The 27,500-nt window shown below is 44.7% G+C and overlaps 3 protein-coding genes across 3 annotated transcripts in view; 2 read left to right on the top strand and 1 right to left on the bottom strand.

Moving 5' to 3' along the window:
• The first annotated feature begins 4,478 nt into the window (after positions 1-4,478).
• On the top strand, positions 4,479-11,677 carry zgc:123217 (uncharacterized protein LOC641414 homolog). Its single transcript, XM_012837684.3, has 4 exons — positions 4,479-5,547; positions 8,302-8,570; positions 11,044-11,192; positions 11,333-11,677. The coding sequence occupies exons 1-4, from the start codon at positions 5,339-5,341 to the stop codon at positions 11,675-11,677; spliced, it is 972 nt and encodes a 323-aa protein (XP_012693138.2). The 5' UTR covers positions 4,479-5,338.
• Positions 11,678-14,660: 2,983 nt separating this feature from the next.
• aldoab (aldolase a, fructose-bisphosphate, b) lies at positions 14,661-22,022 on the bottom strand. The gene is made up of 9 exons (XM_012837701.3): positions 21,887-22,022; positions 19,410-19,526; positions 18,813-19,002; positions 18,348-18,424; positions 17,796-17,956; positions 16,667-16,750; positions 16,043-16,217; positions 15,349-15,548; positions 14,661-15,086 (listed from the first exon to the last, which is right to left on the bottom strand). The coding sequence occupies exons 2-9, from the start codon at positions 19,519-19,521 to the stop codon at positions 14,994-14,996; spliced, it is 1,092 nt and encodes a 363-aa protein (XP_012693155.2). The 5' UTR covers positions 19,522-19,526; positions 21,887-22,022; the 3' UTR covers positions 14,661-14,993.
• Positions 22,023-27,242: 5,220 nt separating this feature from the next.
• The window catches only part of LOC105909093 (integrin alpha-X-like), a 31,841-nt gene continuing 31,583 nt past the window's right edge, over positions 27,243-27,500 (top strand). Inside the window, exon 1 of the mRNA XM_031568100.2 lies at positions 27,243-27,386. Coding sequence (XP_031423960.1) covers positions 27,335-27,386 — 52 coding nt within the window. The 5' untranslated portion in view covers positions 27,243-27,334. The remainder of the gene's footprint in view (positions 27,387-27,500) is intronic.

Below are 27,500 nucleotides of genomic sequence, written 5' to 3'. Positions count from 1 at the left end.
TGTTATCAAATTTTAAAACATATTGTTAAGGAGTTATGACTTACAGCATATTCGATGAAGACACAGATTGGAATTGAATTGTTCCCTTAAACAGAGATGCAGCCATTGATGGAACATTCTCCAAACCTTGTTGTCAAATCAAGCATTAGATAGTTGTTTGTCCACGGATGTGTTGTCAAATCAAGCATTAGAGAGTTGTTTGTCCACGGATGTGTTGTCAAATCAAGCATTAGAGAGTTGTTTGTCCACAGATGTGTTGTCAAATCAAGCATTAGAGAGTTGTTTGTCCACGGATGTGCAGCAGCTTTAAAGGCTGGGAATTGTCAAGCTTCAACTCTATATTTTTCTGGGGAAAATGGTGTAATTGACATTGATACCTCAGTATCCTCAATATTACTGCACAGGACTTTGACAGAAATCAGGCCAATGTGTGGTTGTTTATCAGGCCAATGTGTTGTTGTTGATCAGGCCAATGTGTGGTTATCAGGCCAATGTGTGGTTGTTTATCAGGCCAATGTGTGGTTGTTGATCAGGCCAATGTGTGGTTGTTGATCAGGTCAATGTGTTGTTGTTGATAAGGCCAATGTGTGGTTGTTGATCAGGCCAATGTGTTGTTGTTGATCAGGCCAATGTGTTGTTGTTGATCAGGCCAATGTGTTGTTGTTGATCAGGCCAATGTGTGGTTGTTTATCAGGCCAATGTGTTGTTGTTGATCAGGCCAATGTGTGGTCGTTGATCAAGCCAATGTGTTGTTGTTGATCAGGCCAATGTGTGGTTGTTGATCAGGCCAATGTGTGGTCGTTGATCAAGCCAATGTGTTGTTTTTGATCAGGCCAATGTGTGGTTGTTGATCAGGCCAATGTGTGGTTGTTGAACAGTCACTAGTACTCTCCCCTGTGGGTCATATGAATAGTGTTCAATTAAAGAGCACATATTAATCTTTGGAGTCTTATCAATAAAACGTTATCAGGATTAAATGTAGGTCAAAGGTACTCGAGGTGTACATGTTTACACATTACGTGTCAATGATGTTGGGGAAATTACTTTCAAGATATGATGCCATACTTTACTTTTTCACTTAGTGCTTCCTATTATAAAAAATATCCCCTTACTAATGAACATGACAGCATTATTTTCTGTGTCAGGTCATGTATGACTTTTTCTTTAGAATAGTATTTTCTTTCTTGCATCTTGTTTCTCTGTTAATAGAACTTATGCATATTTCACTGTCTGTGCACAGCAAAAAGTTACAACAAAGATTCAAGATGCAAAGACATTTTTAAAAATATTTTTACACTTTTATCTCAAAACTATATTATTATCCCAGTTCAAGAGGTAGTAGCCTTGCATGTTTAGTAGTTAGTTACAGTAATGTAGTTAGTTAATGGGGTTTATTTATCATGTATCTCTGTACAGTACTGATACAAGATGGACTTGCAATTCTAGTTTCGGCTTGGGGTAATTAACATGCAACAGTAGGCATGCGTCATAATCAGCACCTTGTATAAGTATCAGAAATTACTCACTTGACACTGAACACAACCCTGATGGCAGTACAGTGTGATTAAACTTTTCCTATCCTTGAAACTGTGTGCGCAAATGCATAAGACCTCAAATGTATCAGGACGCCTGTGTGACCACCCTCAATGCAGCAAGAAAAAACACAAATGCGTTAATGTGTACTGCACTCCACCTAGTGAGCTTCATCTTCAAACCGGTGGAATGCCATTGTTCATTATTAAACCGGTGGAATGCCATTGTGCCGGACCTGTTGTTTGGTGCCTTCAGGCGCTAGGTTTGACGACTGCTCACCTGTTGCTTCTATGAGCTGGTGTCTTTTCATCACTGAGCACAAGCTCTTTGGCCTCTGAGGGATTTACATGTCTGGGGGATTCTAGTGCTTATGATCCAGGAGCTAAGGTGTGTGTGTGTGAGTGTGTGTGTGTGTGTGTGTGTGTGTGTGTTTGTGTGTGTGTGTGTTTGTGTGTGTGTCTGTGTGTGTGTGTTTGTGTGTGTGTGTGTGTGTGTGTGTGTGTGTGTGTGTGTGTGTGTGTGTGTGTGTGTGTGTGTGTGTGCGTGCAGAGCTAGGAGCTGAGGTCATGGGTTTCATCTACTGATGAAAACGTGTATCTGTACTGTACTGTAAGTTGTTTTTGGATAGAAACAGCTAACATACCACACAACTACATTTACATTTACATTTTACATTTAGCAGACACTTTTGTCCAAAGCGACGTACAAGGGAGAGAACAGTCAAGCTAAGAGCAGTAAAAAACCTGGTGTAACAATAAATACTACTTTACATAAGAAATAGAAAAATGATCTAGAAAGGAAAAAGAAGTGCAGGAATGTAACTGCTGAAGTGCCAGTTACAGTTTTTCTTGATTGATTACATTCAAAAACTGGAACTTATGGCACGATGACCACAACCTGTAACTCATGTGCCAACTCCCTAAACCAATTCTGCTAAACTATAAGCACAATTATGTGCTTTAGACACAGATTTCAATTGTTAACCGCACTTTCTTCAAAACACAACACACAATTATCTGCTTTAGACACAAATTTCAATTGTTAACCACACTTTCTTCAAAACACTAAACACCATCCTCTCTACTTTGCACACTTCACCAATGCCAAAACCTCCTTGTGTTCAGACAGAACACACTGCTATTCAATTGGCAAAACTTCCATTTCAAAGGCTGTTGTGCAATTTGAAATCAAAGCTTTAGCAATATGATGGCCACAGGTTAGCTCCTGGTTTGGAGAACAATTGATGACAACATTGAAGTGAGAGGTGATCAGAAAGGCAGAGGAGTGAGAGTAAGAGGAGGAGGAGGAGGAAGAGGATGAAGAGAAAGAGCAAGAAGGAGAGCCATTATCTCTGATGAGATTCGGGCCACTGTGGTCAACCCTGTGGTCAACCATGGTTTGACCATGCAGGAGGCTGGCCAGAGGGTTCAACCAAATATAAGCCGCTTCTCAGTTGCATTCATTCTCTGGACATTCAGAAGAGGGAATAGGTAAGAAACACTACTATGACAGGAAAACACTAGTTTGAATGCCTTATCAGGAGCATAGTATTCTTGTATTTTCCATTGTACTGTATCTGTAAAATTACGTAAACAAATACAAAGTGCAACCATTGATGACCAAGACTAATTCCTAAACATCAATACAGTGAGCCTAGCCACAGTGGACTGTGTTCTAAGGCGGAACACCTTGAGAATAAAGCAGGTGTACAGGGTGCCTTTTGTCAGAAACTCCGACAGTCAAACAGTTATGCTATGACTATGTGCAAGTAAGTCATATACATTTCCACAACTGATTGCGTCCTATCAGCACTGACACATTACTGTACTGTATTGCAATCCAATCCAATGTTACAGTTTTTCTCGATTGCTTACACACATGAAGCATGCCTCGTTTTCTCAAAACTCTAAACACAAATCCCTAAACCACTTACACAAAATGCAACAACATTCACAACACTGTGTAGGTCTATTTCTGATAGCACATTGTCAATATTGTCTTGAGCTAGAACAGGATCCAGTAGTTTTTTGTCCTTTTTTATTTTACATTTTTCTTTCTTTTTTTTGTTGACTGTACTGGCCTATATCCTATTGTTTGTTCTGTGCAAATCATTTACACATTCATTTGTGTTTGCTGTGATGTATAGGCTACAGCACTTTTGGAAAAAATAAAGAAATATTTTAGTTGTTACTGTATATTTGTGTGTTGTTTTATATTTGCGTAAAAACATTATACAGTTATATTTTACTACAGGAGTAAGCGTATAGTAACATAATGTTCCTGATAAGGCCTTCATACTGGTGTTTCCCCATTTCATAGTAGTGTTTTCCATTGAGCACATCAGTGTTCAATCGATGCTTAGAATGTCTACTCATATAATGGGCTGTGTTTGTCATTAGAAAACAAAGTACCCTTTTGAGGTGACATAACACTGTTTTGAAAGCAAAGTTGCCTTTTGCAGGATATATAAAGGGTTTTGCATTTTGTGTGAGTGGTTTTGGGATTTGTGTTTAGAGTTTTGAGGAAACGAGGCATGCTTTAAAAAAATTTGTGTTAGCAATCGAGAAAAACTGTAAGCACTAGTCAAGGTGCCAGTTAGGAAGGGAGGCGCTCTCTGAAGAGTTGGGTCTTCAAAAACGTATTGAAGGTAGAGAGGGACGCCCCTGCTCTGGTAGTACTAGGCAGTTCGTTCCACCAACGTGGAACTACAAATGAGAATAGTCTCGATTGCCGTGCTTGCACAGACGGCAGTGCCAAACGACGCTCACTAGACGAGCGCAGCGTCCTGGATGTAACATTTGCCATCTACATGTAACTAGGAGTTGTAGATGTAGAAAGGGAACAAGATTAGAGGGAAGGAGAGACATAAAGAAAGCCTCTCTCACATACTCAGAGATTAAAGTATTGTCTGCTTCATGATTGAACTTTAATGCCAATCTTCTGGGGTCCTGCCAGAGTAACCTCTCTGTTTCCTGTGTGTATATGTTTGTGTGTGTGTGTGTGTGTGTGTGTGTAGGTGGGGTCCTGCCACAGTAACCTCTCTGTTTCCTTTGCCTTGCAGATGTCCAGGCTCAGGTGACAAGCGGTGAGGGACATCATCTTTCCCGCCCATACTCCACCTGTCTACTTTTAGACCGATAGCACACACCTGTGGCGCAGAAGATGTGGCTCCTTGAGGACCAACCGGGGTGTTTTCTGTGGCAGTGGCTTGGTCTTCTGTTTGTTGGTAGAAGGGCAGGGCAGAAGTAACATGCTAATGATAATTGATCAAATGATAATGATATAATCTTGTTAATAAGTCATTGCTCAGCACGTATTCAATAGTTAGTTCTGTCCACTTTATAAAGTAGTCTGTAAGGTATTATTAGGCTGCCATAACTTGCCTTCAGACATCACAGCTGTTTTGTTATTTCATGATAACATAATCCCACATTGTATTGTGAAAATATATTGTAAAAAAAAATGATATGGGCTTAAAGATTAAAGGTGTGCTTTGTAAATTCATTTTACTAAAATCCATCCTCAATTTTCACTTTGATCAGTAATAGCCAAAGTTAAGTTACTCAACATGAAAGGGGGTGCATTATCACAAAATAACAGCACAGTTTTATTGATGTGGTCAGCGGGACAGAACATGTAGAGCTGCTCTGGAACCTCCTCGGCTGAGTGCTCCTACCAACGTTTCTGTACATAACACTCCAGAACTGTGTGCAATGGCAGTTCACGTGAAAGAATGAAAACATGAATGAATACATGAATGAATCAGTATAGCAGTAATTCATTCATTCAGTCAGTCAATGGATAGATGAATGTGTTGTTCCCATCAGAGTGTGGGCTAGCCCCCCTGAATAACCGGATGGTGGGGGGTACGGACGCCCGGATCGTGGGGGGTACGGACGCTCCTTCGGGCAGCTGGCCGTGGCAAGCCAGTCTTCACCTGAATGGGAGACACATCTGTGGTGGCAGCCTCCTCAATAGCCAGTGGGTCCTCACCGCAGCCCACTGCATACTCAGGTGAGAGTCTATCCAGTGTGCTCAATAACCACCACTGCTAAGTCAGGTGAGATTCTATCCAGTGTGCTCACTAACTAACACTTTAAATCACTAGATTATACCACAGCGCCCTCTTGTGGTAAAGCACAAGTTGTTGGCGAAATATCTGAATGGCCAATGCTGCAAGAACCTTTGCTGGTTTAATCAAGTCTCACCACTAGATATTAAAGGCACAGACTATCTTGATCTGTTTTAAAACAAGGGCAGCATGGGGCCGCATGTTTGCCCTTCAACTTCTGTGGTCATAAAGTGATGGCCTCCCCTAAATAAATCAGCATTAATCCAGCACTGCAGAGAAAAGCCGGTGCACACTAGCAATACTGGGCATGATATTTTTTCATATATTCACAGTTGTCCCCTTTTTCCAAGCCTATGTCATTTTTATATTATAGTTTTTCTCGATTGCTAACACACATTTTTTGAAAGCATGCCTCGTTTCCTCAAAACTCTAAACACAAATCCCAAAACCACTCACACAAAATGCACAACCCTTTATACATCCTGCAAAAGGCAACTTTGCTTTCAAAACAGTGTTATGTCACCTCAAAAGGGTACTTTGTTTTCTAATGACAAACACAGCCCATTATATGAGTAGACATTCTAAGCATCGATTGAACACTGATGTGCTCAATGGAAAACACTACTATGAAATGGGAAAACACCAGTATGAAGGCCTTATCAGGAACATTATGTTACTATACGCTTACTCCTGTAGTAAAATATAACTGTATAATGTTTTTACGCAAATATAAAACAACACAAAAATATACAGTAACAACTAAAATATTTCTTTATTTTTTCCAAAAGTGCTGTAGCCTATACATCACAGCAAACACAAATGAATGTGTAAATGATTTGCACAGAACAAACAATAGGATATAGGCCAGTACAGTCAACAAAAAAAAGAAAGAAAAATGTCAAATAAAAAAGGACAAAAAACTACTGCATCCTGTTCTAGCTCAAGACAATATTGACAATGTGCTATCAGAAATAGACCTACACAGTGTTGTGAATGTTGTTGCATTTTGTGTGTGGTTTAGGGATTGGTGTTTAGAGTTTTGAGAAAACGAGGCATGCTTCATGTGTGTAAGCAATCGAGAAAAACTGTAACATTGGATTGGATTGCAATGCAGTACAGTAATGTGTCAGTGCTGATAGGACGCAATCAGTTGTGGAAATGTATATGACTTACTTGCACATAGTCATAGCATAACTGTTTGACTGTCGGAGTTTCTGACAAAAGGCACCCTGTACACCTGCTTTATTCTCAAGGTGTTCCGCCTTAGAACACAGTCCACTGTGGCTAGGCTCACTGTATTGATGTTTAGGAATTAGTCTTGGTCATTAATGGTTGCACTTTGTATTTGTTTACGTAATTTTACAGATACAGTACAATGGAAAATACAAGAATACTATGCTCCTGATAAGGCATTCAAACTAGTGTTTTCCTGTCATAGTAGTGTTTCTTACCTATTCCCTCTTCTGAATGTCCAGAGAATGGATGCAACTGAGAAGCGGCTTATATTTGGTTGAACCCTCTGGCCAGCCTCCTGCATGGTCAAACCATGGTTGACCACAGGGTTGACCACAGTGGCCAGAATCTCATCAGAGATAATGGCTCTCCTTCTTGCTCTTTCTCTTCATCCTCTTCCTCCTCCTCCTCCTCCTCTTACTCTCACTCCTCTGCCTTTCTGATCACCTCTCACTTCAATGTTGCCATCAATTGTTCTCCAAACCAGGAGCTAACCTGTGGCCATCATATTGCTAAAGCTTTGATTTCAAATTGCACAACAGCCTTGGAAATGGAAGTTTTGCCAATTTAATAGCAGTGTGTTCTGTCTGAACACAAGGAGGTTTTGGCATTGGTGAAGTGTGCAAAGTAGAGAGGATGGTGTTTAGTGTTTTGAAGAAAGTGTGGTTAACAATTGAAATTTGTGTCTAAAGCAGATAATTGTGTGTTGTGAGTTGAAGAAAGTGCGGTTAACAATTGAAATCTGTGTCTAAAGCACATAATTGTGCTTATAGTTTAGCAGAATTGGTTTAGGGAGTTGGCACATGAGTTACAGGTTGTGGTCATTGTGCCATAAGTTCCAGTTTTTGAATGTAATCAATCGAGAAAAACTGTATACTACATTCATGCTTTTCTTGTGTTTCACTTGGGACTAACTGTTTGGGAACTTGTCTAAATTATTAGTCTGTAACAGCCCATAACTGAAGGTAATCATGTTCTAATGGTTCTAAATGATTGGTCTGTAACAGCACATAACCGAAAGTAATCATGTTCTAATGGTTCTAAATGATTGGTCTGTAACAGCACATAACCGATTCCGAAGGTAATCATGTTCTAATAGTTCTAAATGATTGGTCTGTAACAGCACATAACCGATTCCGAAGGTAATCATGTTCTAATGATTCTAAATGATTGGTCTGTAACAGCACATAACCGAAAGTAATCATGTTCTAATGGTTCTAAATGATTGGTCTGTAACAGCACATACAGTAACCGAAGGTAATCATGTTCTAATGGTTCTAAATTATTGGTCATTAACAGCACATAACTGTAACTGAAGGTAATCATGTTCTAATGATTCTAAATGATCGGTCTGTAACAGCCCATAACTGAAGGTAATCATGTTCTAAAGATTCGATCGAGTTGGCGCTGATCTGGTGTTTCTATGGGATGAGCCGTCACTTCTGTCTCTCCCTCCCCATCAGTCGTCAGTTGAGCAGCTGGACGGTCTACCTGGGCCGTGAGGTGCAGTCGGGCAGCAACCCCAACGAGGCGAGCGTGTCCGTGACGAGGATCACCACGCACCCCAACTACAACAACACGCTCTTCAACAACGACATCGCGCTCATGGAGCTCGGCTCCACTGTCACCTTCACCAACTACATCCGGCCCGTCTGCCTGGCCACCGGCACCAGCGCCTTCCACAGTGCCACCGCCTGCATGGCCACCGGTTGGGGTAACGTCGGCAGAGACGGTACGACTACGACTGCTCACTACACTAAACCTCAAACATGACAGATATTTCAGTCCCACGACGAGGTAAAAGCTCAGCCAGACGTTGACTTGGATATGAACAGTTCCGTTTGGGACAGAAGTTCCGTTTGGGACAGAAGTTCATAGTTCTTCTGTGAAAATGAAAGAAGAGACAGAGTTTCTGAGAAAGAAAATCTCTCTCTGAATTCAAAGTCGCATGACAAAGCACAAAGGACAATAAAACAAACAAACACATTAATTTGTAAATAAAACAACACAAATTAATTTGTAACGGAACATTGAGGAAAAAAGAATAGGCAGTAATATGAAAAGTCAGATGTACATCCACGCACACACTCTCTCTCTTTCTAACACACACACTCTCTCAGCTCTCCCTCTCTCTCTCTCTCTCTCTCTCTCACACACACACACACACACACTCTCTCTCTCTCTTTCACACAGACACACACACACACACTCTCTGTCTATCTCCCACACACGCCCACACACACACACACACACTCTCTCTCTCTCTCTCTCTCTCTCTCTCACACACACACACACACACACACACACACACACTCTCTCTCTCTCTCTCTCACACACACACACACACACACACACACACTCTCTCTCTCTCTCTCTCACACACACACACACACACACACACACTCTCTCTCTCTCACACACACCCACACACACACTCTCTCTCTCTCTCTCACTCTCTCACACACACACACTCTCTCTCTCTCTCTCTCTCTCTCACACACACACACACACACACACACACACACAAACACACACACACACACACACACACACTCACACACACACACACATACATACTCACACACACACACACACACTCACACACTCACACACACACATACTCTCTGTCTATCTCCCACACACACCCACACACACACACACACACACACACACACACACACACACACACACACACACACACACACACACACACACACACACACACACACACACACACACTCACACTCACACACACACATACATACCCTTGTCTCAACCTCACCACTCCTACATTGACCTCAGATGTGTTGCTCTTTAGGAAGCCATGCTCTGGTGTATCGGTCTGTCTCTATGGCCACACTGGTCACATGGCCTGGGCTTGGTCAGGACCTGTCTCTATGGTAACACTGGTCACATGGCCTGGGCTTGGTCAGGATCTGTCTCTATGGTAACACTGGTCACATGGCCAGGACTTGGTCAGGACCTGTCTTTGCTTTTTGTCTTTGACAGTGAATAGAAACTCCACCAAGTCATAATCTCTTTTTAGTGCCAAATAGCATTCTAATGTGTGTTGGGGGCATTGGTTTGATTTCCCCATGTGTTCCAAATAGTTGTTCTTCCTTTGTTTCATAATTTGGTTTATTGGGTGGGTGTTTTCCTTTGAACCTTCACAATATCTCTACAGAATTCCGCATGCATGGACTGCATGGGCTGCTTGTCCCATCCAGTGTTGTCTATCTTACTGATTAGACCCCAAAATCATCATCATTACGAGCACACTGTATACTCACTAACCTTACGAGCACACTCTGTACTCACTAACCTTACGAGCACACTGTATACTCACTAACCTTACAAGCACACTGTATACTCACTAAGCTGTTCTACAATACTTAAATGCTCGCCTACCATCCTATGTTTGGATGTGTCGTGTATATACGATCATATGTTAGGATGTGTCGTGTATATACGATCCTATGTTAGGATGTGTTGTGTATATACGATACTATGTTAGGATGTGTCGTGTATATACCATCCTATGTTAGGATGTGTCGTGTATATACGATCCTATGTTAGGATGTGTTGTGTATATACGATACTATGTTAGGATGTGTTGTGTATATACGATCCTATGTTAGGATGTGTCGTGTATATACGATCCTATGTTAGGATGTGTCGTGTATATACCGTCCTATGTGAGGATGTGTCGTGTATATACCATCCTATGTTTTGATGTGCCGTGTAAATACCATCCTATGTTTTGATGTGTCGTGTGCATGCAATTGCACAATCGTATAATGCAATTTTGCTCCCGATTCTAATTGGGAAAATCCTTTTGATAAGATAATCAGAATCAGAATCAGAATCAGTCTCAGAATCAGGTTTTATTGGCCAAGTAAGTTTGCACAAACAAGGAAAGTGACTCTCAGTGTGCTTACACAAAATATACATTACAACACAATACAATACAAAACAAACAGTGCAACAGTGCAACGGTCTAAGAAGTTTAAGAAAGTATATACAAGGCGGAATGGCTATATACAGTAGCTGTGAAACAGTAGTGCAAAAAAGAAGTGGAGAGTGCGAGAAGTGCAGGGATAAATATATAAATATATATGCTACAGTGGGTTAGCTGTTTAGTAGTGAGACGGCGAGGGGGAAGAAAGAGCTTTACCTGCTTTGTCTCTCTTGGTCTGTGTTTTCAGAGTCGCTCCCTGCGCCACAGACCCTCCAGGAGGTGGAGGTCCCCGTTGTAGGGAGCAGGCAGTGCGCTTGCCAGTACGTCCCGGCGTCGGGTGCTGTCATCACATCGCAGATGATATGCGCCGGTTCCTCAGGCAAGGGTGTATGTCAGGTACGCAGATCCACTGGGTCAACTCCTCTCTTAGGATATACTATTACGTATGTATAGTAATTGTGTGTGTGTGTGTGTGTGTGTGTGTGTGTGTGTGTGTGTGTGTGTGTGTGTGTGTGGGCGTGTGTGTGTGTGTTTAGGGGGACTCTGGGGGACCCCTGCAGTGCAAACAGGGTGCCCAGTGGATCCAAGCCGGCCTCTCCAGCTATGGGGTTCCCTGTGCCACTGGACGCTTCCCAGAAGTCTTTGCACGCGTCTCAGAGTTCCAGTCGTGGATCACAGACAACTTGGGCGGGGCGAGTGTCGGGTTTGTCACCTTCAACGCCTCGGGCAACGATAGTGACAGCAGTTTCCAGTGTAACAGCACCCCGACCACGCCGGCCACCTCCTCAGCGGCCACCTCCTCAGCGGCCACCTCCTCAGCGGCCCTCGGCCTCCTCTCTCTGGCCCTCCTGCCTGGACTCTGGTTCACTGTCCCCCACTGACTCCCTCTGCCTCCCAGCCCTCTCTCTCTCTCTATCTGCCTCACCTTGCCTCTACCTCACACAGTCCAACACAGACTCTCTCTAAATCACAGCCCTCCCTCTCTCTCTCTCTCCTGCCTCACCTGTAAATCTAACCCACAGACCTAGAACCTAGAGTTCCAAGAGGCAGGGGAACCCTTTATCCCTGAGTGTGTGTAAGACACTGCCTGGTTATACAACTGATTACAATTTGTTCTGTGTTATACTCCCATTAAAGGATTTCTGCATTGTTGCGTGTTACACTCCCATTAAAGGATTTCTGCATTGTTGCGTGTCGGCACTGAATGATGATAAAATGTGAAAAACAAAAGAGGAGAAGAGAGAAGCGAGACGGTTGAGAGACAGTGGAGGGGTGCTGGGAATAAGAGAAGAAGAGAGAAGCGAGGCGGTTGAGAAACAGTGGAGGAGTGCTGGGAATAAGAGAAGAAGAGAGAAGCGAGACGGTTGAGAAGCAGTGGAGGGGTGTTGGGAATAAGCCGGTGACACTAAAGGAAGAGAAGAAGAGAGAAGCGAGGCGGTTGAGAAGCAGTGGAGGGGTGCTGGGAATAAGCCGGTGACACTAAAGGAAGAGAAAAAGAGAGAAGCGAGGCGGTTGAGAAGCAGTGGAGGGGTGCTGGGAAACGAGACGGTTGAGAAGCAGTGGAGGGGTGCTGGGAATAAGAGAAGAAGAGAGAAGCGAGACGGTTGAGAAGCAGTGGAGGGGTGCTGGGAATAAGAGACGGTTGAGAAGCAGTGGAGGGGTGCTGGGAATAAGAGAAGAAGAGAGAAGCGAGACGTTGAGAAGCAGTGGAGGGGTGCTGGGAATAAGAGAAGAAGAGAGAAGCGAGGCGGTTGAGAAACAGTGGAGGAGTGCTGGGAATAAGAGAAGAAGAGAGAAGCGAGACGGTTGAGAAGCAGTGGAGGGGTGTTGGGAATAAGCCGGTGACACTAAAGGAAGAGAAGAAGAGAGAAGCGAGGCGGTTGAGAAGCAGTGGAGGGGTGCTGGGAATAAGCCGGTGACACTAAAGGAAGAGAAGAAGAGAGAAGCGAGGCGGTTGAGAAGCAGTGGAGGGGTGCTGGGAAACGAGACGGTTGAGAAGCAGTGGAGGGGTGCTGGGAATAAGAGAAGAAGAGAGAAGCGAGACGGTTGAGAAGCAGTGGAGGGGTGCTGGGAATAAGAGACGGTTGAGAAGCAGTGGAGGGGTGCTGGGAATAAGAGAAGAAGAGAGAAGCGAGACGTTGAGAAGCAGTGGAGGGGTGCTGGGAATAAGCCGGTGACACTAAAGGAAGAGAAGAAGAGAGAAGCAAGACGGTTGAGAAACAGTGGAGGGGTGCTGGGAATAAGCCGGTGACACTAAGGGAAGTGATGAAGTCATTAGCATTGCGATCATATCTACAAACGCTGCTCACTCACATAGGGACACATATAGCACGCAGATGCCGACAATAAGCAGGAAAGTGACTTCTTAGCTCCTGGCCTGACGGCTGACTCAGCAAAAGATTCGTAGCTCCTGGCCTGACGGCTGAATCAGCAAAAGATTCTTAGCTCCTGGCCTGACAGCTGACTCGGCAAACGTTTCATAGCTCCTGGCCTGACAGCTGACTCAGTAAAAGATTCTTAGCTCCTGGCCTGAGGGCTGACTCAGCAAAATATTCTTAGCTCCTGGTCTGAGGGCTGACTCAGCAAAAGATTCTTAGCTCCTGACCTGACAGCTGACTCGGCAAAAGATTCATAGCTCCTGGCCTGACAGCTGACTGGAAAAAGATCCTTAGCTCCTGGTTGTCTGAGCAAACAAGTAACTGTGAAAATCATACACAGCATGGGGTCATCATGAGGTCATCATGGGGTCATGTCCTTCAATTACGAAGAAATGAGGCCAGTTGCTGCCATACGTTCAAATTCTCTGCAGTAAGGGCTTTTTACACCAAGGGCATGTGTGGCAAACAGAACATCTGTCCAGTCCGCTCAGAACCGACCCATTTTTGGTTTAATCTCCTCCATTTAGTTCCTTTCGGTTGCTTCACTTTTGAAATGAGCTTATGCTGTCCATGCTTTTCACAGTCATTGGCTGATATTGACAGACAGTTATGAATATTTAAAATGTTACCCAGTGTGCCTCAAACTGCAACTCCTCTCCTTTACTTCCTACATATTACCCTTAGGAGTGATTATCAGCCATATTCCCCTTAGGAGTGATTATCATATTACGCCTTAGGAGTGACTATCAGCCATATTACCCTTAGGAGTGATTATAAGTGAAATGGGACGCTATGGTAGGAGACCCAGCATGGCATCATGAAATCTTTAGACTACCAAATCATTTTGGGGCGCAATGTAGGGCCCAGTGTCAGAAAGCTGGGTCTCCGTCAGAGGTCATGGGTCTTCCAGCAGGACAATGAACCAAAGCACACTTCAAAAAGCACACAGAAATGGTTAAAGACAAAGCCCTGGACAGTTCTGAAGTGGCCAGCAATGAGTCCAGACCTAAATCCCATAGATCACCTGTGGCGCGATCTCAAAACAGCAGTCGGGAGAAGGCACCCTTTAAATGTGAGAGACCTGGAGCAGTTGGCAAAAACAGAGTGGTCCAAAATTCCAGAAGGGAGGTGTAAGATACTCATTCATGGTTACAGGAAGTGATTGATTTCAGTATTTTTTTCCAAAGGGTGTGCTACCAAATATTAAGTTGAGGGTGCCAATAATTTTGTCCAGTCCATTTTCGGAGTTCTGTGTGGAATCATGTCAGATTTGGCCTTTTTTCTCTGCTTTCTTGTGTGGTTCCAATGCAAACAAGATAAATAAACATGTGAATACCAAAGCATTTGTAATTGCAACAATTTTCTGGTAGAAGTGGTGCATTATCTGACAGAAGAGCAGGGGTGCCAATATTTTTATCTATGACTGTAGGAAGTGGATATGATGTCACCTGTTGTAACTTGCAGAACACAAGACACGGAGAAAAGATACAGTGGAAGAAAAGTACTTTAATGTGTTCACAGACCACAGAAGAAGTACACTCCTGTAAAAACAAAAAGGAAGGAAAGTTGAGGAAGGAAGGAAAACTCTGGGCATCAAGTGCTTAGGAGCTCCTGGTGCTGGGAATGGAGGCAGATGTAAGCGAAATCTTCTCAGAGAAAGACGCTTCCGAAGGAAAGTCTTCTGCTGTTCTCTCTCGCTCTCCTGGCAAGGCAAGAGGGCCGTGACTTGCCACATAGGGGACGACGATTCTTTCACACACATCTGGAACCCTCTGGCGTGCGGTCTTTGTTGCAGGGGATGGGGTGAGGGGGGCACGCTTTAGTAAGCATGGTTGGCCACAAACAGAGACTCGTCAGTGGCAGCACCCGCACCCGCGGACACGTACTTGCCAGTGGAAGCCTTGCTGTTGGCCTAGGGAGGGTGACACCACAGTAAGAAAACACAGCAGAAGCAGTTTGTGTGTGTGTGTGTGTGTGTGTTGCTGTTTGTGTGTGTGTCTGTGTGTATGTGTAGCAATGTATTTAGCAGCAGTTTTAGTGTGTAGTAGTGGTTTGTGTATGTAGTGTGTGTGACCATTTATATGTAGTGATTTTTGTGTGTGGGAAGCGTGTTAGTGATTTGAGTGCAGTATGTATGTGTGTGTGTGTGTGTGTGTGTGTGTGTGTGTACTCACATGGGCTCTCTTGATGAACTCATCCTGGCAGGCCTTGCTGTTCTCCTTCTTTCCACTCCAGGCCTTAAGGGCTGAGGCCTGCAGGGCGCGGCCGTAGGAGAAGGTGATGGCCCACGGCCTCTTCAGGGGACACATGTTCATGGCGTTCAGGTTGATGGAAGCCTCCTCCTCACTCTGACCGCCGGACAGGAAGGTGATGCCTGATAGAGAGACACAAGGGGAGAGAGAGAGGGAGAGAGAGAGGGAGGAGAAGAGTGAAGAGAGAGAGTGAGGGAGGAGAAGAGTGAAGAGAGAGTGAGTGAGAGAGAGAGAGAGAGGGAGGAGAAGAGTGAAGAGAGAGAGAGAGAGATAGAGAGGGAGGGAGGAGAAGAGTGAAGAGAGAGTGTGAGAGAGAGAGAGAGAGGGAGGAGAAGAGTGAAGAGAGAGTGAGAGAGAGAGAGAGAGAGGGATGAGAAGAGTGAAAAGAGAGTGAGAGAGAAAGAGAGGGAGGAGAAGAGTGAAGAGAGAGAGAGAGAGAGAGAGAGGGAGGAGAAGAGTGAAGAGAGAGAGGGAGGGAGGGAGAGAGATGATGAGGAGATAGATGAGCGAAAGACAAAAAGGAGAGGCAGGGGAAGTGATGGGGAAAATAAATAAATAAATAAATAAATACATGGGTGTGCACACAATACGTGTGTGTGTGTGTGTGTGTGTGTACCTGGGACTGCGGGGGGAACAGTGCGGCGGAGGGCTGTGACTGTTGACATGGCGATCTCCTGGTTGGTATACTTGTGGGAGCAGGAGTGTCCAGCGGTGACCATGTTGGGCTTGAGCAGAGTGCCCTCCAGGTACACGTGATGGTCGGACAGAGCCTTATACATGGCTGCCAGGACCTAGGAACGAGACGGGGGGTTACATGAGTTACATTCTACACAGCAGCCAGGACCTCAGGAGTGAGGAGGGTTTTCAAGAATGAACCTCTACACAGCAGCCAAGACCTGAGCCGAGATAAGAGATGCGCTGCTTTTGAACCTTCATAAAGAATGGAGTATCCTTTCGTAGGCATTTAGAATGGAGTATCCTTTCGTAGGCATTTAGAAAGAGCAGTTCACAGAACGCCCTACTTTTGCATAACATGTAGACTATTAGGCACCAAATATTCTATAAATCTCTATCTAACAATCCTTAAATAAAGTTTATTCTCCTTTTTGAATGAGGAAAATTCCTTGATCTTACTTGGTTAAAGGCCTTGCTTAAAGGGCTATTGAGCTGCACATGTCACCCCCTAACATGTCTGTGTGTGTGTGTGTGTGTGTGTGTGTGTGTGTTTTCCTTCACATACCTTCTCTGTGACGTACTGGGTCTTCTTCAGATCATGGTCACCGTCAGGCAGGATCTCTGGCTCAACAATGGGCACGATACCATGCTGGGGATGACAAGACACAGGCACATTAGGAGTGTGTGTGTGTGTGTGTGTGAATGCCTTTTTATCTTGGTTGTGTGGGTGTCTCTCTCTTTATCTTGGTATGTGTGTATGCCTTTTTATCTTGGTTGTGTGTGTCTCTCTCTCTTTACCTCGGTATGTGTGTGTATGTATGCCTTTTTATGTTGGTTGTGTGTGTGTGTCTCTCTCTATCTTGGTGTGTGTGTGTGTGTCTCTATCTTGGTGTGTGTGTGTGTGTGTGTCTATCTTGGTGTGTGTGTGTGTCTCTCTCTATCTTGGTGTGTGTGTGTGTCTCTCTCTATCTTGGTTTGTGTGTGTGCCTCTATCTTGGTGTGTGTCTGTGTGTGTGTGTCTATCTTGGTGTGTGTGTGTCTCTCTCTATCTTGGTGTGTGTGTGTGTCTCTCTATCTTGGTGTGTGTGTGTGTCTCTCTATCTTGGTGTGTGTGTGTCTCTCTATCTTGGTGTGTGTGTGTGTGTGTCTCTCTATCTTGGTGTGCGTGTGTGTGTGTGTGCCTCTATCTTGGTGTGTGTCTGTGTGTGTGTGTCTCTCTCTCTATCTTGGTGTGTGTGTGTGTGTCTCTATCTTGGTGTGTGTGTGTGTGTGTGTCTATCTTGGTGTGTGTGTGTGTCTCTCTCTATCTTGGTTTGTGTGTGTGCCTCTATCTTGGTGTGTGTCTGTGTGTGTGTGTCTATCTTGGTGTGTGTGTGTCTCTCTCTATCTTGGTGTGTGTGTGTGTCTCTCTATCTTGGTGTGTGTGTGTCTCTCTATCTTGGTGTGTGTGTGTGTGTCTCTCTATCTTGGTGTGCGTGTGTGTGTGTGTGCCTCTATCTTGGTGTGTGTCTGTGTGTGTGGGTCTATCTTGGTGTGTGTGTGTCTCTCTCTATCTTGGTGTGTGTGTGTGTCTCTCTATCTTGGTGTGTGTGTGTGTCTCTCTATCTTGGTGTGTGTGTGTCTCTCTATCTTGGTGTGTGTGTGTATGTGTGTGTCTCTCTATCTTGGTGTGTGTGTGTGTGTGTGCCTCTCACCATCTGGCAGATGCTGGCGTAGCGGGCGAGCACGTTGGCGTTCTCCTTGATGGCGAGGGAAGAGGGGGTGGTGGGGGTGATCTTCAGCACGCAGCGCCACTTGGCAAAGTCACAGCCGTCCTTCTTGTACTGAGCCATACGCTCGTACAGTCCGTCCAGACCTGGCACGCCACAACAACCACAACAATAATAAAAGTCATTACGACATCAAAGCCATCCATCCATACAGGCCGCCTAGGCCTGGGGGGTTTGTGGGTGAAGTCAAGTCAGGTGATTGGATAAGACAAGAGGCACAGCATTCAGTATAACAGAACTAGGGAATTTTACTAGGGATGTGTATCTCTGCTGTACTTGATTTATCTTCCCTTGTTGTTCCTCAGTCACAAACATCAGATGTTGCAAACGTAATTGAACTTAAGGCCCTTGCACAGTCTTTGAAGTCTGACCCTGAATTAGATCCCTTCCTGCCTCTGTAGGGTCAGTGGTGGCGGAGTCTAGACCCCTTCCCGCCTCTCTAGGGTCAGTGGAGGCGGAGTCTAGCATGTCACTCACCCTGGGTGGTGGTCTCTCCATTGGTTCCGGCCAGAGGAACCACACCTTTGTCAACCTTGATGCCCACGACCCAGCCCCTGTGAGGAGGAAGGAGAGAGACACACACTCTTAGACTCAGGCAGCCGTGTCATGGACCGCTTTAATATGAAACATCACTCCCCAGGTCAAATCACTGTTTCGTACTCAAATCAGTGAGAAAAATCAAGACACAATCAGGGACATTAGCCGCCAGATGTGATCATAAAGTAGCTCAACAGAATCCCTCAGGTAGAGCGAGGAGACAGGATTACCCTCAAAAGCTACATGCTGTTAGCATGAGATATTATTTCTGAATAATATATAATATTCCTGAGCAGCTCTCACAGCAGTAAGAAATAAGAACGACCACAGTGCTTTGAAAGTTTGAGATAAAACACTACAGTACAGTGCACTGTGGCGTTAGAAAAAGTCAAACTTGCTCCACACCTTTCCTTGATGACCTGGGCGAAGGTCTTGCCGCTGTCGGCCTTCTGGTAGAGGGTCTCGTGGAAGAGGATGACGCCGCCGATGCAGTTATCAACCTCCTTGTCAGCGGTGAAGAGGAGCTGACGGTACAGTCTCCTGTTCTCCTCAGTGTTCTCTGTGTTGATGCTCTGGAAGCGCTTAGCAACGCTGCCTACACCAGCCAATCAGGGCGAGGGAGACAGAGAGAGAGACAGAGAGAGAGAGAGAGACAGAGAGAGAGGGGAGAGATGGCCAGTGAAAGAGGGGACAAAGAGTAGTTTAGACTGGGTGAAAGGGGAACATGAACTCTCCCTTTCTGAGGTTGCGTAAGAGTGACAGGCATTACTGATACCACAGGGGAAGTGGTGGTCACACGAAATTCCATGGCTTAGGGGGCTACTTGGTTTGATGTGTGAGATGTGTGTGTGTGTGTGTATGTGTGTATGTTTGTATGTGACAGAAACAATGATGGTTTGTGTGCGTGTGTATTTGTATGTGACAGAAACAATGATTATGTGTATGTGTGTGTGTGTGTGTGTGTGTGTGTGTGTGTGTGTGAGTGCGTGTGTGTGTGTGCACCTGTAGACTCGTCAGCAGCGAGGATGCCCTTTCCAGGAGCAACAATCTTGTGAGCAATGTCAGAGAGCTCCTTCTTCTGCTCAGGAGTGAGGAAAGGAAATGAGTGAGGCATGGTGACTGAGCGGGAGAGAGAGAGAGAGAGAGAGGACCGAGGAAAAGAGGGAGAAGAGGGAGAGAGAGAGAAGAGGAGAAGAGGGAGAGAAGAGATGGGTGAAAGAGAGGAGAGGATAAGAAAGAGACAGGCATACAGCAAAAGAGAAAAAGAGAGAAGGGGGAGAGAAGAAGAGAGAGACAGACAGGAAGGGAGAGAAAATTTGAATTAGAATTTTCAAAACTCCTTTTTTAACAGTCTTAAAAACACATAACAAGACTTTACAAGATCAATTTGTAACAATGTGCAAAATGAGAAGAAAACAGAGCGAGGGAGAGAAAGGCAGTGAGAGAAGAGAAAGAAAGAAAGAAAGAAAGAAAGGGAGAGAAATAGAGATGGAGAGTGAGGAAGATAAAGACAGTGAAATAGGTAGAGACGTTGGCGTGTAGAGAGGAAAGAAGGAAAGGAGATAATATAGATGGAAAAAGAAAAGAGAGAGAGAGAGGGAACGAGTTCTCACTTCTCTTTTCTCTTAAAATAACAGTTTCACTTCAGTTAGCATTCCTGCGCCGTCGTGCTACGTGCCCCACGAGGCCCAGAGACAGTGGGCTCTAGGGCGGGGCTATGTGTGGGGCGGGGGGCGGGGCTTAGAGAGCTACATGCCCAGTAAAGAAAAAGCGTTAATGGAAAAAAAAACGAGTGTGTGTCTTTTTCCACACTGTGTGGGGGACTTAATATAGAGAGTGAGTGAGTGAGGCGTCACTAGCTGTGTGTCTCTCTCTCTTATTCTCAGTCTCTCATTCTCTCCCCCTCCCTCTGTCCCTTCCTTTCTCTCTCTCATTTTCAGTCTCTCTCTCTCTCTCTCTCTCTTCTCCCTCTCTCTCTCCCTCCCCATGTAATCTATGCTTGAACCCATAGCAATGGTTGGCATGCTCGTGACCTTTCCTTGTTCAGCGGACCCTGTTATCCTTGCCCTTTACTGTACCGATCCCTCTCTCTCTCCTTCTCTCTCTCTCCTCCAGCTCAGCTCTCTTGCTTCCCCAATAGGTCACTCTAAATATACATAGTATCTCTCTCTCTCTCTCTCTCTCTCTCGCTCTTTCTCCACAGCAGCTGCTGGTCTGGTAACCCCCCCCCCCGTCTCCCAGCCCACTACAGCAAGCCTTTCTGCACGTCCACTCCCACTCCAGGCCAAGACTAGCTCCAACAATACTCCAAGAGTCGTAAAGCACACCAAAAGTCTCCTGTTATGTGTCTTGTTAAATGTATGAATGTTCATTAAATGTATGCACTTCATTAAATGTATGAATGTTTTTTTCTGGATAAGGTGCTTGGAGGTGTGTAAATACTAAACACTGAGTACACTGAGTCTCTTTAGGGTTCCATACGTATATATATATATATAGGTTATATATATATATTAAATGAACATCTTCCTTGGGAGGGATCCTTCACCCATTTTTACCGGCTCACAGAACTGAAGTTGTTTGATTGGCTCACCAGAGTTCCATTCTAAGTCCCTATAGTTCCATTCTAAGTCAACAGAGTTCCATTCTTAGTCCCTATAGTACCATTCTAAGTCCCCAGAGTTCCTAATCAATGCTTTTCTCTCTGTGCTTGCTCCTGTCTGTGTAATGTCCGAATGACACGCCCAGAGATGCTAACATCCCCGATGGTGGTGTGACCTTCACTTGGTTTCCGGAGGCATTTTGTCCTTGGGTAGACAGAGGCACAGTATGGAGGAGTGAATCTGAGTTAAAAATAAGCCCTTACACACACACACACAGTCACAGTGCTGTCTCAGAGAGGAAGTTCTTGTATGAATAACCTTCTCGAGGTGAGCATGGCTATGAGTGAGTGTGAGTATGTGAAGTATGTCTCAGACCGCCATCCTCTCACTGCCCATGGTGTATCGCAGCACATCTTTCCAATTGTGCACTGGGGACCAATGAGCCCTGCTTACAAGATGTCTGAGCTGCCCCAGCCTGGCTGAGAAAGCATGAGAATGAAGCTATTCATGAACCCTAATGACCAAAGCCATCTCCCTCACATGGCAGCTGACGAGCACAACAGCTTTAGGGCAACATTAATTGAATTTGAAGCATTTATACATAGACTGACCATTTCACTATATTTGTTCAAATCAGCCCTGTAGTAAACTTGCACATCCTAAGGAGTAACTAGCATGCAGCAGCAATTGCACTGTCAACTTCTCCAGAAGCTTACTATGACAAAGCAATGTCACCTCACGCACAACAAATTGCATACATCAACATAGCCTCTAACGGCGGAATTTCAGCGTGAATAAATAATACAATAATAAATAAATGCACAGCCTAATCCTTACACGCTTTTGTCTTCAGGCAATAAAGAGTGGAGTAGTTACCTCAGTGTTTGTGGAGATCCGCGGGGGAAGAGAAGAGAGTAAGAGAGGTTCCGGTTTAAGTCCGCGACAACCCCTGCTCGTCGGATCAGTCTATTTATCCGGCATTGTGACCCCTCACATTTCAGCCGCGGCGCTATTCTTAGACACATCCCCGCAACCCGAGAAGGGCGGCAGCGGCAAAAAAAAAAAAAAAAAAAAAACTCTTTAAGAGCGCCCGGGATAGTGCTGTCGGGGAAAAACGGTTTAATAATTAAAATCACACAGAAAGAACTGCAAAAAGCCGTGTGGATTATAAATATATAGATTAATAGATAGATAGATAGATAGATAGACAGAGCCAGAGGGAGAGAGAGATTGCCAACACAAAAGATAATAGATATTTCAAATACAATTTTTTTCTCTTGGGATAGAGGGGTTTTACTCGGAAATTCTTAAGTGGCTACTGCCACTCTCCTCCTAAGCTGTGAATGCCATATTCTGCCGTTTAGACCGTGCATGCTGCTAAAGATGGGTCTGCTCAAAAGGAAAGCGGTGACTTAATAAGTCATTCTAAGATGTCTTTTAGCCCGTAAACAAAACATTTGTATTTAAAAGGAAATTACTGGAAGATCTTTTAGGCATCACAGACAGACGGATGGAAAGACAGATAGATGCATGTGACAACATGGCTGACCTGCCATCAGAAACCCAATCCTGAACAGTGCCTCTCAGAGCAGACCTTGACCTTTGAGCGACCCCACAGGGTACCTTGGCCTAATGGCAAGGGTTGCCTAGCAAAGGTCACATCACAAATGTTGATGTGTCACAATCCTGTGTGTGTGTGTGTGTGTGTGTGTGTGTGTGTGTGTGTGTGAATTATACCTCATATTTCATTACATTATATTTAAGTTCCATCTTGTGCAATGCATATATGGACTGCAAAGGCACTATATACACTCTGTAATGACCTTTAACATTTGTGTCATGTGTGCGAGTGTGTCTATTTCCCGGCTGGGGTGTGTGTGTGTGTGTGTGTGTGTGTGTGTGTGTGTGTTAGGTGTGTAAGCCTGTGTGTGTGTGCATGTCTGTGAGTGTGTGTGTGTATTTGTGGGTGGATATGTGTGTAAATGCAAATGTGTTTCTGCGAGGTGTGTGTGTGTGCATGTCTGTGAGTGTGTGTGTGTGTGTTTGCATGTCTGTGAGTGTGTGTGTGTGTTTGCATGTATGGGTTTCCCATAGTGTGGTCCCACCTTTGGTCTTTCAGGCAACGGGTTGCCTAGCAAAGGTCACACCACAAATTTTGATATGTCACAATCCCGTGTGTGTGTCTGTGTGTGTGTGTGAGAGAGAGAGAGTGTGTGTGTGTGTAAGAGAGAGAGAGAGAGAGTGTGTGTGTGAGAGAGAGAGTCACGTCACAAATGAGCAAAGGTCACAACACAAATGTGTCACAATCCCGTGTGTGTGTATTTGTGTGTGTGTGTGTGTGTGTGTGTGTGTGTGTATGTGTGTGTGTGAGAGAGAGAGAGTGTGTGTGTGTGTGTCTGTACATCTATGTATGGGAGGGAAGAATGCTCACACAGCATCGAAACTCTCACTTACACAATTAACTGTCTGTGTGTGTGTGTGTGAGTGTGGTGAGAGACGGTGTGTGTGTGAGTGTGTGAGAGAGAGAGAGTGTGTGTGTGTCTGTACATCTGTGTATGGGAGTTAAGAATGCTCACACAGCATCAAAACTCTTACTTATACAATGAACTGTCTCTGTGTGTGTGAGAGTGTGGTTTGGGGAGAGGGTGTGTGTGTGTGTGTGTGTGTGTGTGTGAGTGGGTGAGAGGGTGTGTGTGTGTGTGTGTGAGTGGGGTGGGGGTGGGGTTGTTGAGGTGTTATATCTGAGTGCACACAGAGTGCCCGTCTCTCTTAGAGAACATTTGTCTTGAAACAACAACATCTGGCAGTGTTTGAGCAAACACTTTAGAAGTGTGTGTGTAGGGGGTGTGTGTGTGTGTGCGTGTGCATGCGAGTAAGTAAGTAAGCTAATGTCATATGTGGCTGCATGTATAGCTGGAAATATCACACCAAAAAGTCACATTATCAGCAACACACCATCTGTGTGTGTGTGTGTGTGTGTGTGTGTCTGTGTGTGTGTGTGTGTGTGTGTGTGTGTGTGTTGCATCCATGTGGGGTTGAGTACAATGGAAGTGGAAGCTGAGGCGTTGTTTACACGGAGTCTAGTTTGCCTGAATCCGGAGAGAAATGTCTCCGGATCGATCTTTCGTCTACACGAACAAGGCGGATCCGCACACTGAATCCGCACTCTTTCGAATCGAGGGTCCAAAGTGTGTAGATTCGAATCTGTCCGCGGATTGGTGTTTGTCTGCACGCCGATCCGCCACCCTTTCTAATCTGATGATGTCATTGCCCCACGTGATCGCCTCGCAACCTCAGGCTGAACTCTTATTAACCCCACTGCGTCACTTCATAACAGCAACAACATAAACTAAATGTATATGACGTGGCGCCTTTTTCGTGACTTACATTTTTCTACTGTGCTTAGTTGTTTGTATTGGGATAGTGTGCTGCTCTACCTACATGTGGATAGTTTTACGTGGTCTTACTTAGCCAGTTGGACATTATTTAATAACTGAATGGGTTGCCATGGTGCAGCGAGTGTGGCAGCCTGTTTTAGCAGCTCTCCAGCTTCAAAAAAAAAAAAAAAAATGTCTTCCTATTACCTTGCTGCACGTGAATTTCCCTAATGGGATTAATACAAGTTTATCTATCTATCTATCTAAATCGATGTTGTTAGGAAAGGGATGACATTAACAAGCCACACTTTAATCTATCACTGTTTAATCTATTTGCATCAGACACATTTTACAAAACCGGTTTTTAAAAGTGTCAGCAATAGCCTATATGAGCAAATCTGACGTGAAAAGATTTTTATTATAGACGGAAGTTTCAAAACGGTCTATAATAAAGATGAATCAGATGGTGTCGCGTCACACAACAATAGCGATAGCGATAGTTACTAGATGGATCTGGACTACTGTCTTCTGTCACTTTATACGCATGCTCCTGTCTTCTTCTCTGTTTTCTTCAGTTGTCTGTAGCACCGTTAAAGCGCCACCAACAGGCCTGGGAGATGTACTACAGCGGATTCAATCCGATCCGCTGGGTTCATGTAGACGCAAATTTCTCTTGACACAGCTCTCTGTAAACGCGATAAAAAAAGAGGATCCGTGTCAAAAATGAATCCGGGTTCAGGCAATCCAGGCTCCGTGTAAACGAGGCCTGAGCCTGAACCAAAAGTGGGTGTTAAGTATCATGATTGTGTTACATTCACAGCCATAACCACACATCCATCCAGCAACTGTTTTTTTTACGCATGTCATGTCCGGCTCACAGACATGCCAAATAACAGACGTTCACATAGTTTAAAAGCCAAAACACTAAGGATTTATTACAATTAGCCCGGACACAAACAGTCCAAGCTACGGTGAGGTGTGGCAGTCAGTGAATCAGTAAGCGTTAGCGTGTATGCCTGCATGCTAGGTCAGTAAGTGGAGTGTTGTATTGTGAAAAGTACGCAAAGATGAGCATGGCACGAGCAGAGCGTAGGGAGCAAAGTTTCCCTTGTCTCTCTCTCTCTCCCTTTCTCTTTCTTTCTTTCTCTCTCTCTCTCTCTCTCTCTCTCTCTCTCTCTCTCTTTCTCTCTCTCTCTCTCTCTCTCTCTCTCTCTCTCTCTCTCTCTCTCCAAATCTCTGTCCGAATCTCTGTCTGAAGCTCTGTCAGAATCTCCGTCGGAATCTCCCAATGAATCAGTGGGACGTGCTCTTATAGCACTGGGAACACCGGTCCCAGGTGTTCCCAATAACTGACGAGCCGACACACCTGCTGGGCACCTGTAACACAAACACACAGACAGACAAACAGACCGCCCAGCAACCCAAAAGAGGCGGGTCGTCACACGTAACATACATATTCTACAATAGATCGAGTTCATTTTTTACAACAAAATAGCCCAGTTTTTAAAAATCAAAATGTAAATGTCATATGTACACAAGTGTGCACACCCTTTGATATGACACCAAAAAGTGAGCTGAGGTGCATTTTGTTTTCACTGATACCAGATGAGAGCAGCATGAGAGTTGACTTTACCTGACTTACCCAGAGACGCATGAGATAAATCATTAGAGTTGACTTCACCTGACTTACCCAGAGAGGCATGAGATAAATCATTAGAGATAACTTCACCTGATTTACCTAAAGATATATTCAATTCAATTCAATTCAATTGTATTTATATAGCGGCATAACAATACAAGTGTCTCAAGGCCCTTGAACTTTCCAGAGCCCAGAGCCCAGAGCCCAGAGCCTGGACCCCTTTAGTGTACGCATAATGGCAGGAAGGAAATGAAAGGAAAAACTCTCTGTTAGTCAGGAAGGAACCTTAAGCAGAACCACGGCACATAATGGGGAACCCATCTGCTTGATGTAGGCTGGGTGGAGATATCATGGTCATGGTTTATACCAAGGTCATGTAAAGTCATACCCTCTCACGCGAGCGCAAAGCATACATGGCAGTTTCGTCGTCGGCTGTAATCTTTGCAGTGTGTAGTTTGTGTCGGCCTTTGTCACCATTAGTTATTTGATGGCTTTAAGGCGATGGTCACTGTTCATGGGGCGATGTAAAACTGAATAGAAATAGACAATTCAATATGATAAAACAACTCTGTTATTTTTGGGAGAATAGAAAACCCCATTCAATTATCTGTGTTTAAGTTGCTGGCTTTAGTGATTATTAAAAAGTAATAAAAACTGTCTTTATTTTGTGACCGTCATTAACAATTCTCTGCTCTCTTCCTTTCCGTCTCCCCCCACCCTCTCTCGCTCTGTCTTCCTGTCTTCTGGTCTATGACCCAAACAGTCACCAAAGCAGCACTTTCATTCACTCCCTCTCTGTCTGTCTCCTCCTCTCTCTCTCTCTCCCTCTGTCTCCTCCTTTCTCTCTCTCCCTCTCCCTCTGTCTCCTCCTCTCTCTCTCTCCCTCTGTCTCCTCCTCTCTCTCTCTCCCTCTGTCTCCTCCTTTCTCTCTCTCCCTCTCCCTCTGTCTCCTCCTTTCTCTCTCTCCCTCTGTCTCCTCTCTCTCTCTCCCTCTGTCTCCTCCTTTCTCTCTCTCCCTCTCCCTCTCTCCTCCTCTCTCTCTCTCACTCTGTCTCCTCCTCTCTCTCTCTCCCTCTGTCTCCTCCTCTCTCCCTCTCTCTGTCTCCTCCTCTCTCCCTCTCCCTCTGTCTCCTCCTTTCTCTCTCTCCCTCTGTCTCCTCCTTTCTCTCTCCCTCTTTCTCTGTCTCCTCCTCTCTCTCCTCTCTCGCTCTGTCTTCCTGTCTTCTGGTCTATGACCCAAACAGTCACCAAAGCAGCACTTTCATTCACTCCCTCTCTGTCTGTCCATGCGCTGTCTCAGAGGTCATCATGGGAATCGTTAATCTAGGGTATCCAAGTATCTTCTTCTGTGTGTTATATGGTAAGCATTGATGCTTTTTTTGCTTTTTTGTTAAAAAAAAAAAAAAAAACATGACTAGAATACAACAGAACGGTCAAAATGGGTTTGCGTTTCTAATTTCGTGTCAAAAGCAAA

Source organism: Clupea harengus, chromosome 1 (genome assembly GCF_900700415.2).
Source record: "Clupea harengus chromosome 1, Ch_v2.0.2, whole genome shotgun sequence".
Taxonomy (NCBI): domain Eukaryota; kingdom Metazoa; phylum Chordata; class Actinopteri; order Clupeiformes; family Clupeidae; genus Clupea; species Clupea harengus.
Note: the sequence above shows the minus strand (reverse complement) of the source record. Positions and strands in the feature narration are given on the sequence as shown.

Coding starts and splice junctions, on each gene's coding strand:
- zgc:123217 (XM_012837684.3), top strand. CDS start 5,339: ATGAATGTGTTGTTCCCATCAGAGTGTGGGCTAGCCCCCCTGAATAAC. Junction 5,548..8,301: donor GCAGCCCACTGCATACTCAG/GTGAGAGTCTAT, acceptor CCTCCCCATCAG/TCGTCAGTTGAGCAGCTGGA. Junction 11,193..11,332: donor CAGGCAAGGGTGTATGTCAG/GTACGCAGATCC, acceptor GTGTGTGTTTAG/GGGGACTCTGGGGGACCCCT.
- aldoab (XM_012837701.3), bottom strand. CDS start 19,521: ATGCCTCACTCATTTCCTTTCCTCACTCCTGAGCAGAAGAAGGAGCTC. Junction 17,957..18,347: donor TGGAGAGACCACCACCCAGG/GTGAGTGACATG, acceptor GTGGCGTGCCAG/GTCTGGACGGACTGTACGAG. Junction 15,087..15,348: donor AGTTCATCAAGAGAGCCCAT/GTGAGTACACAC, acceptor CACCCTCCCTAG/GCCAACAGCAAGGCTTCCAC.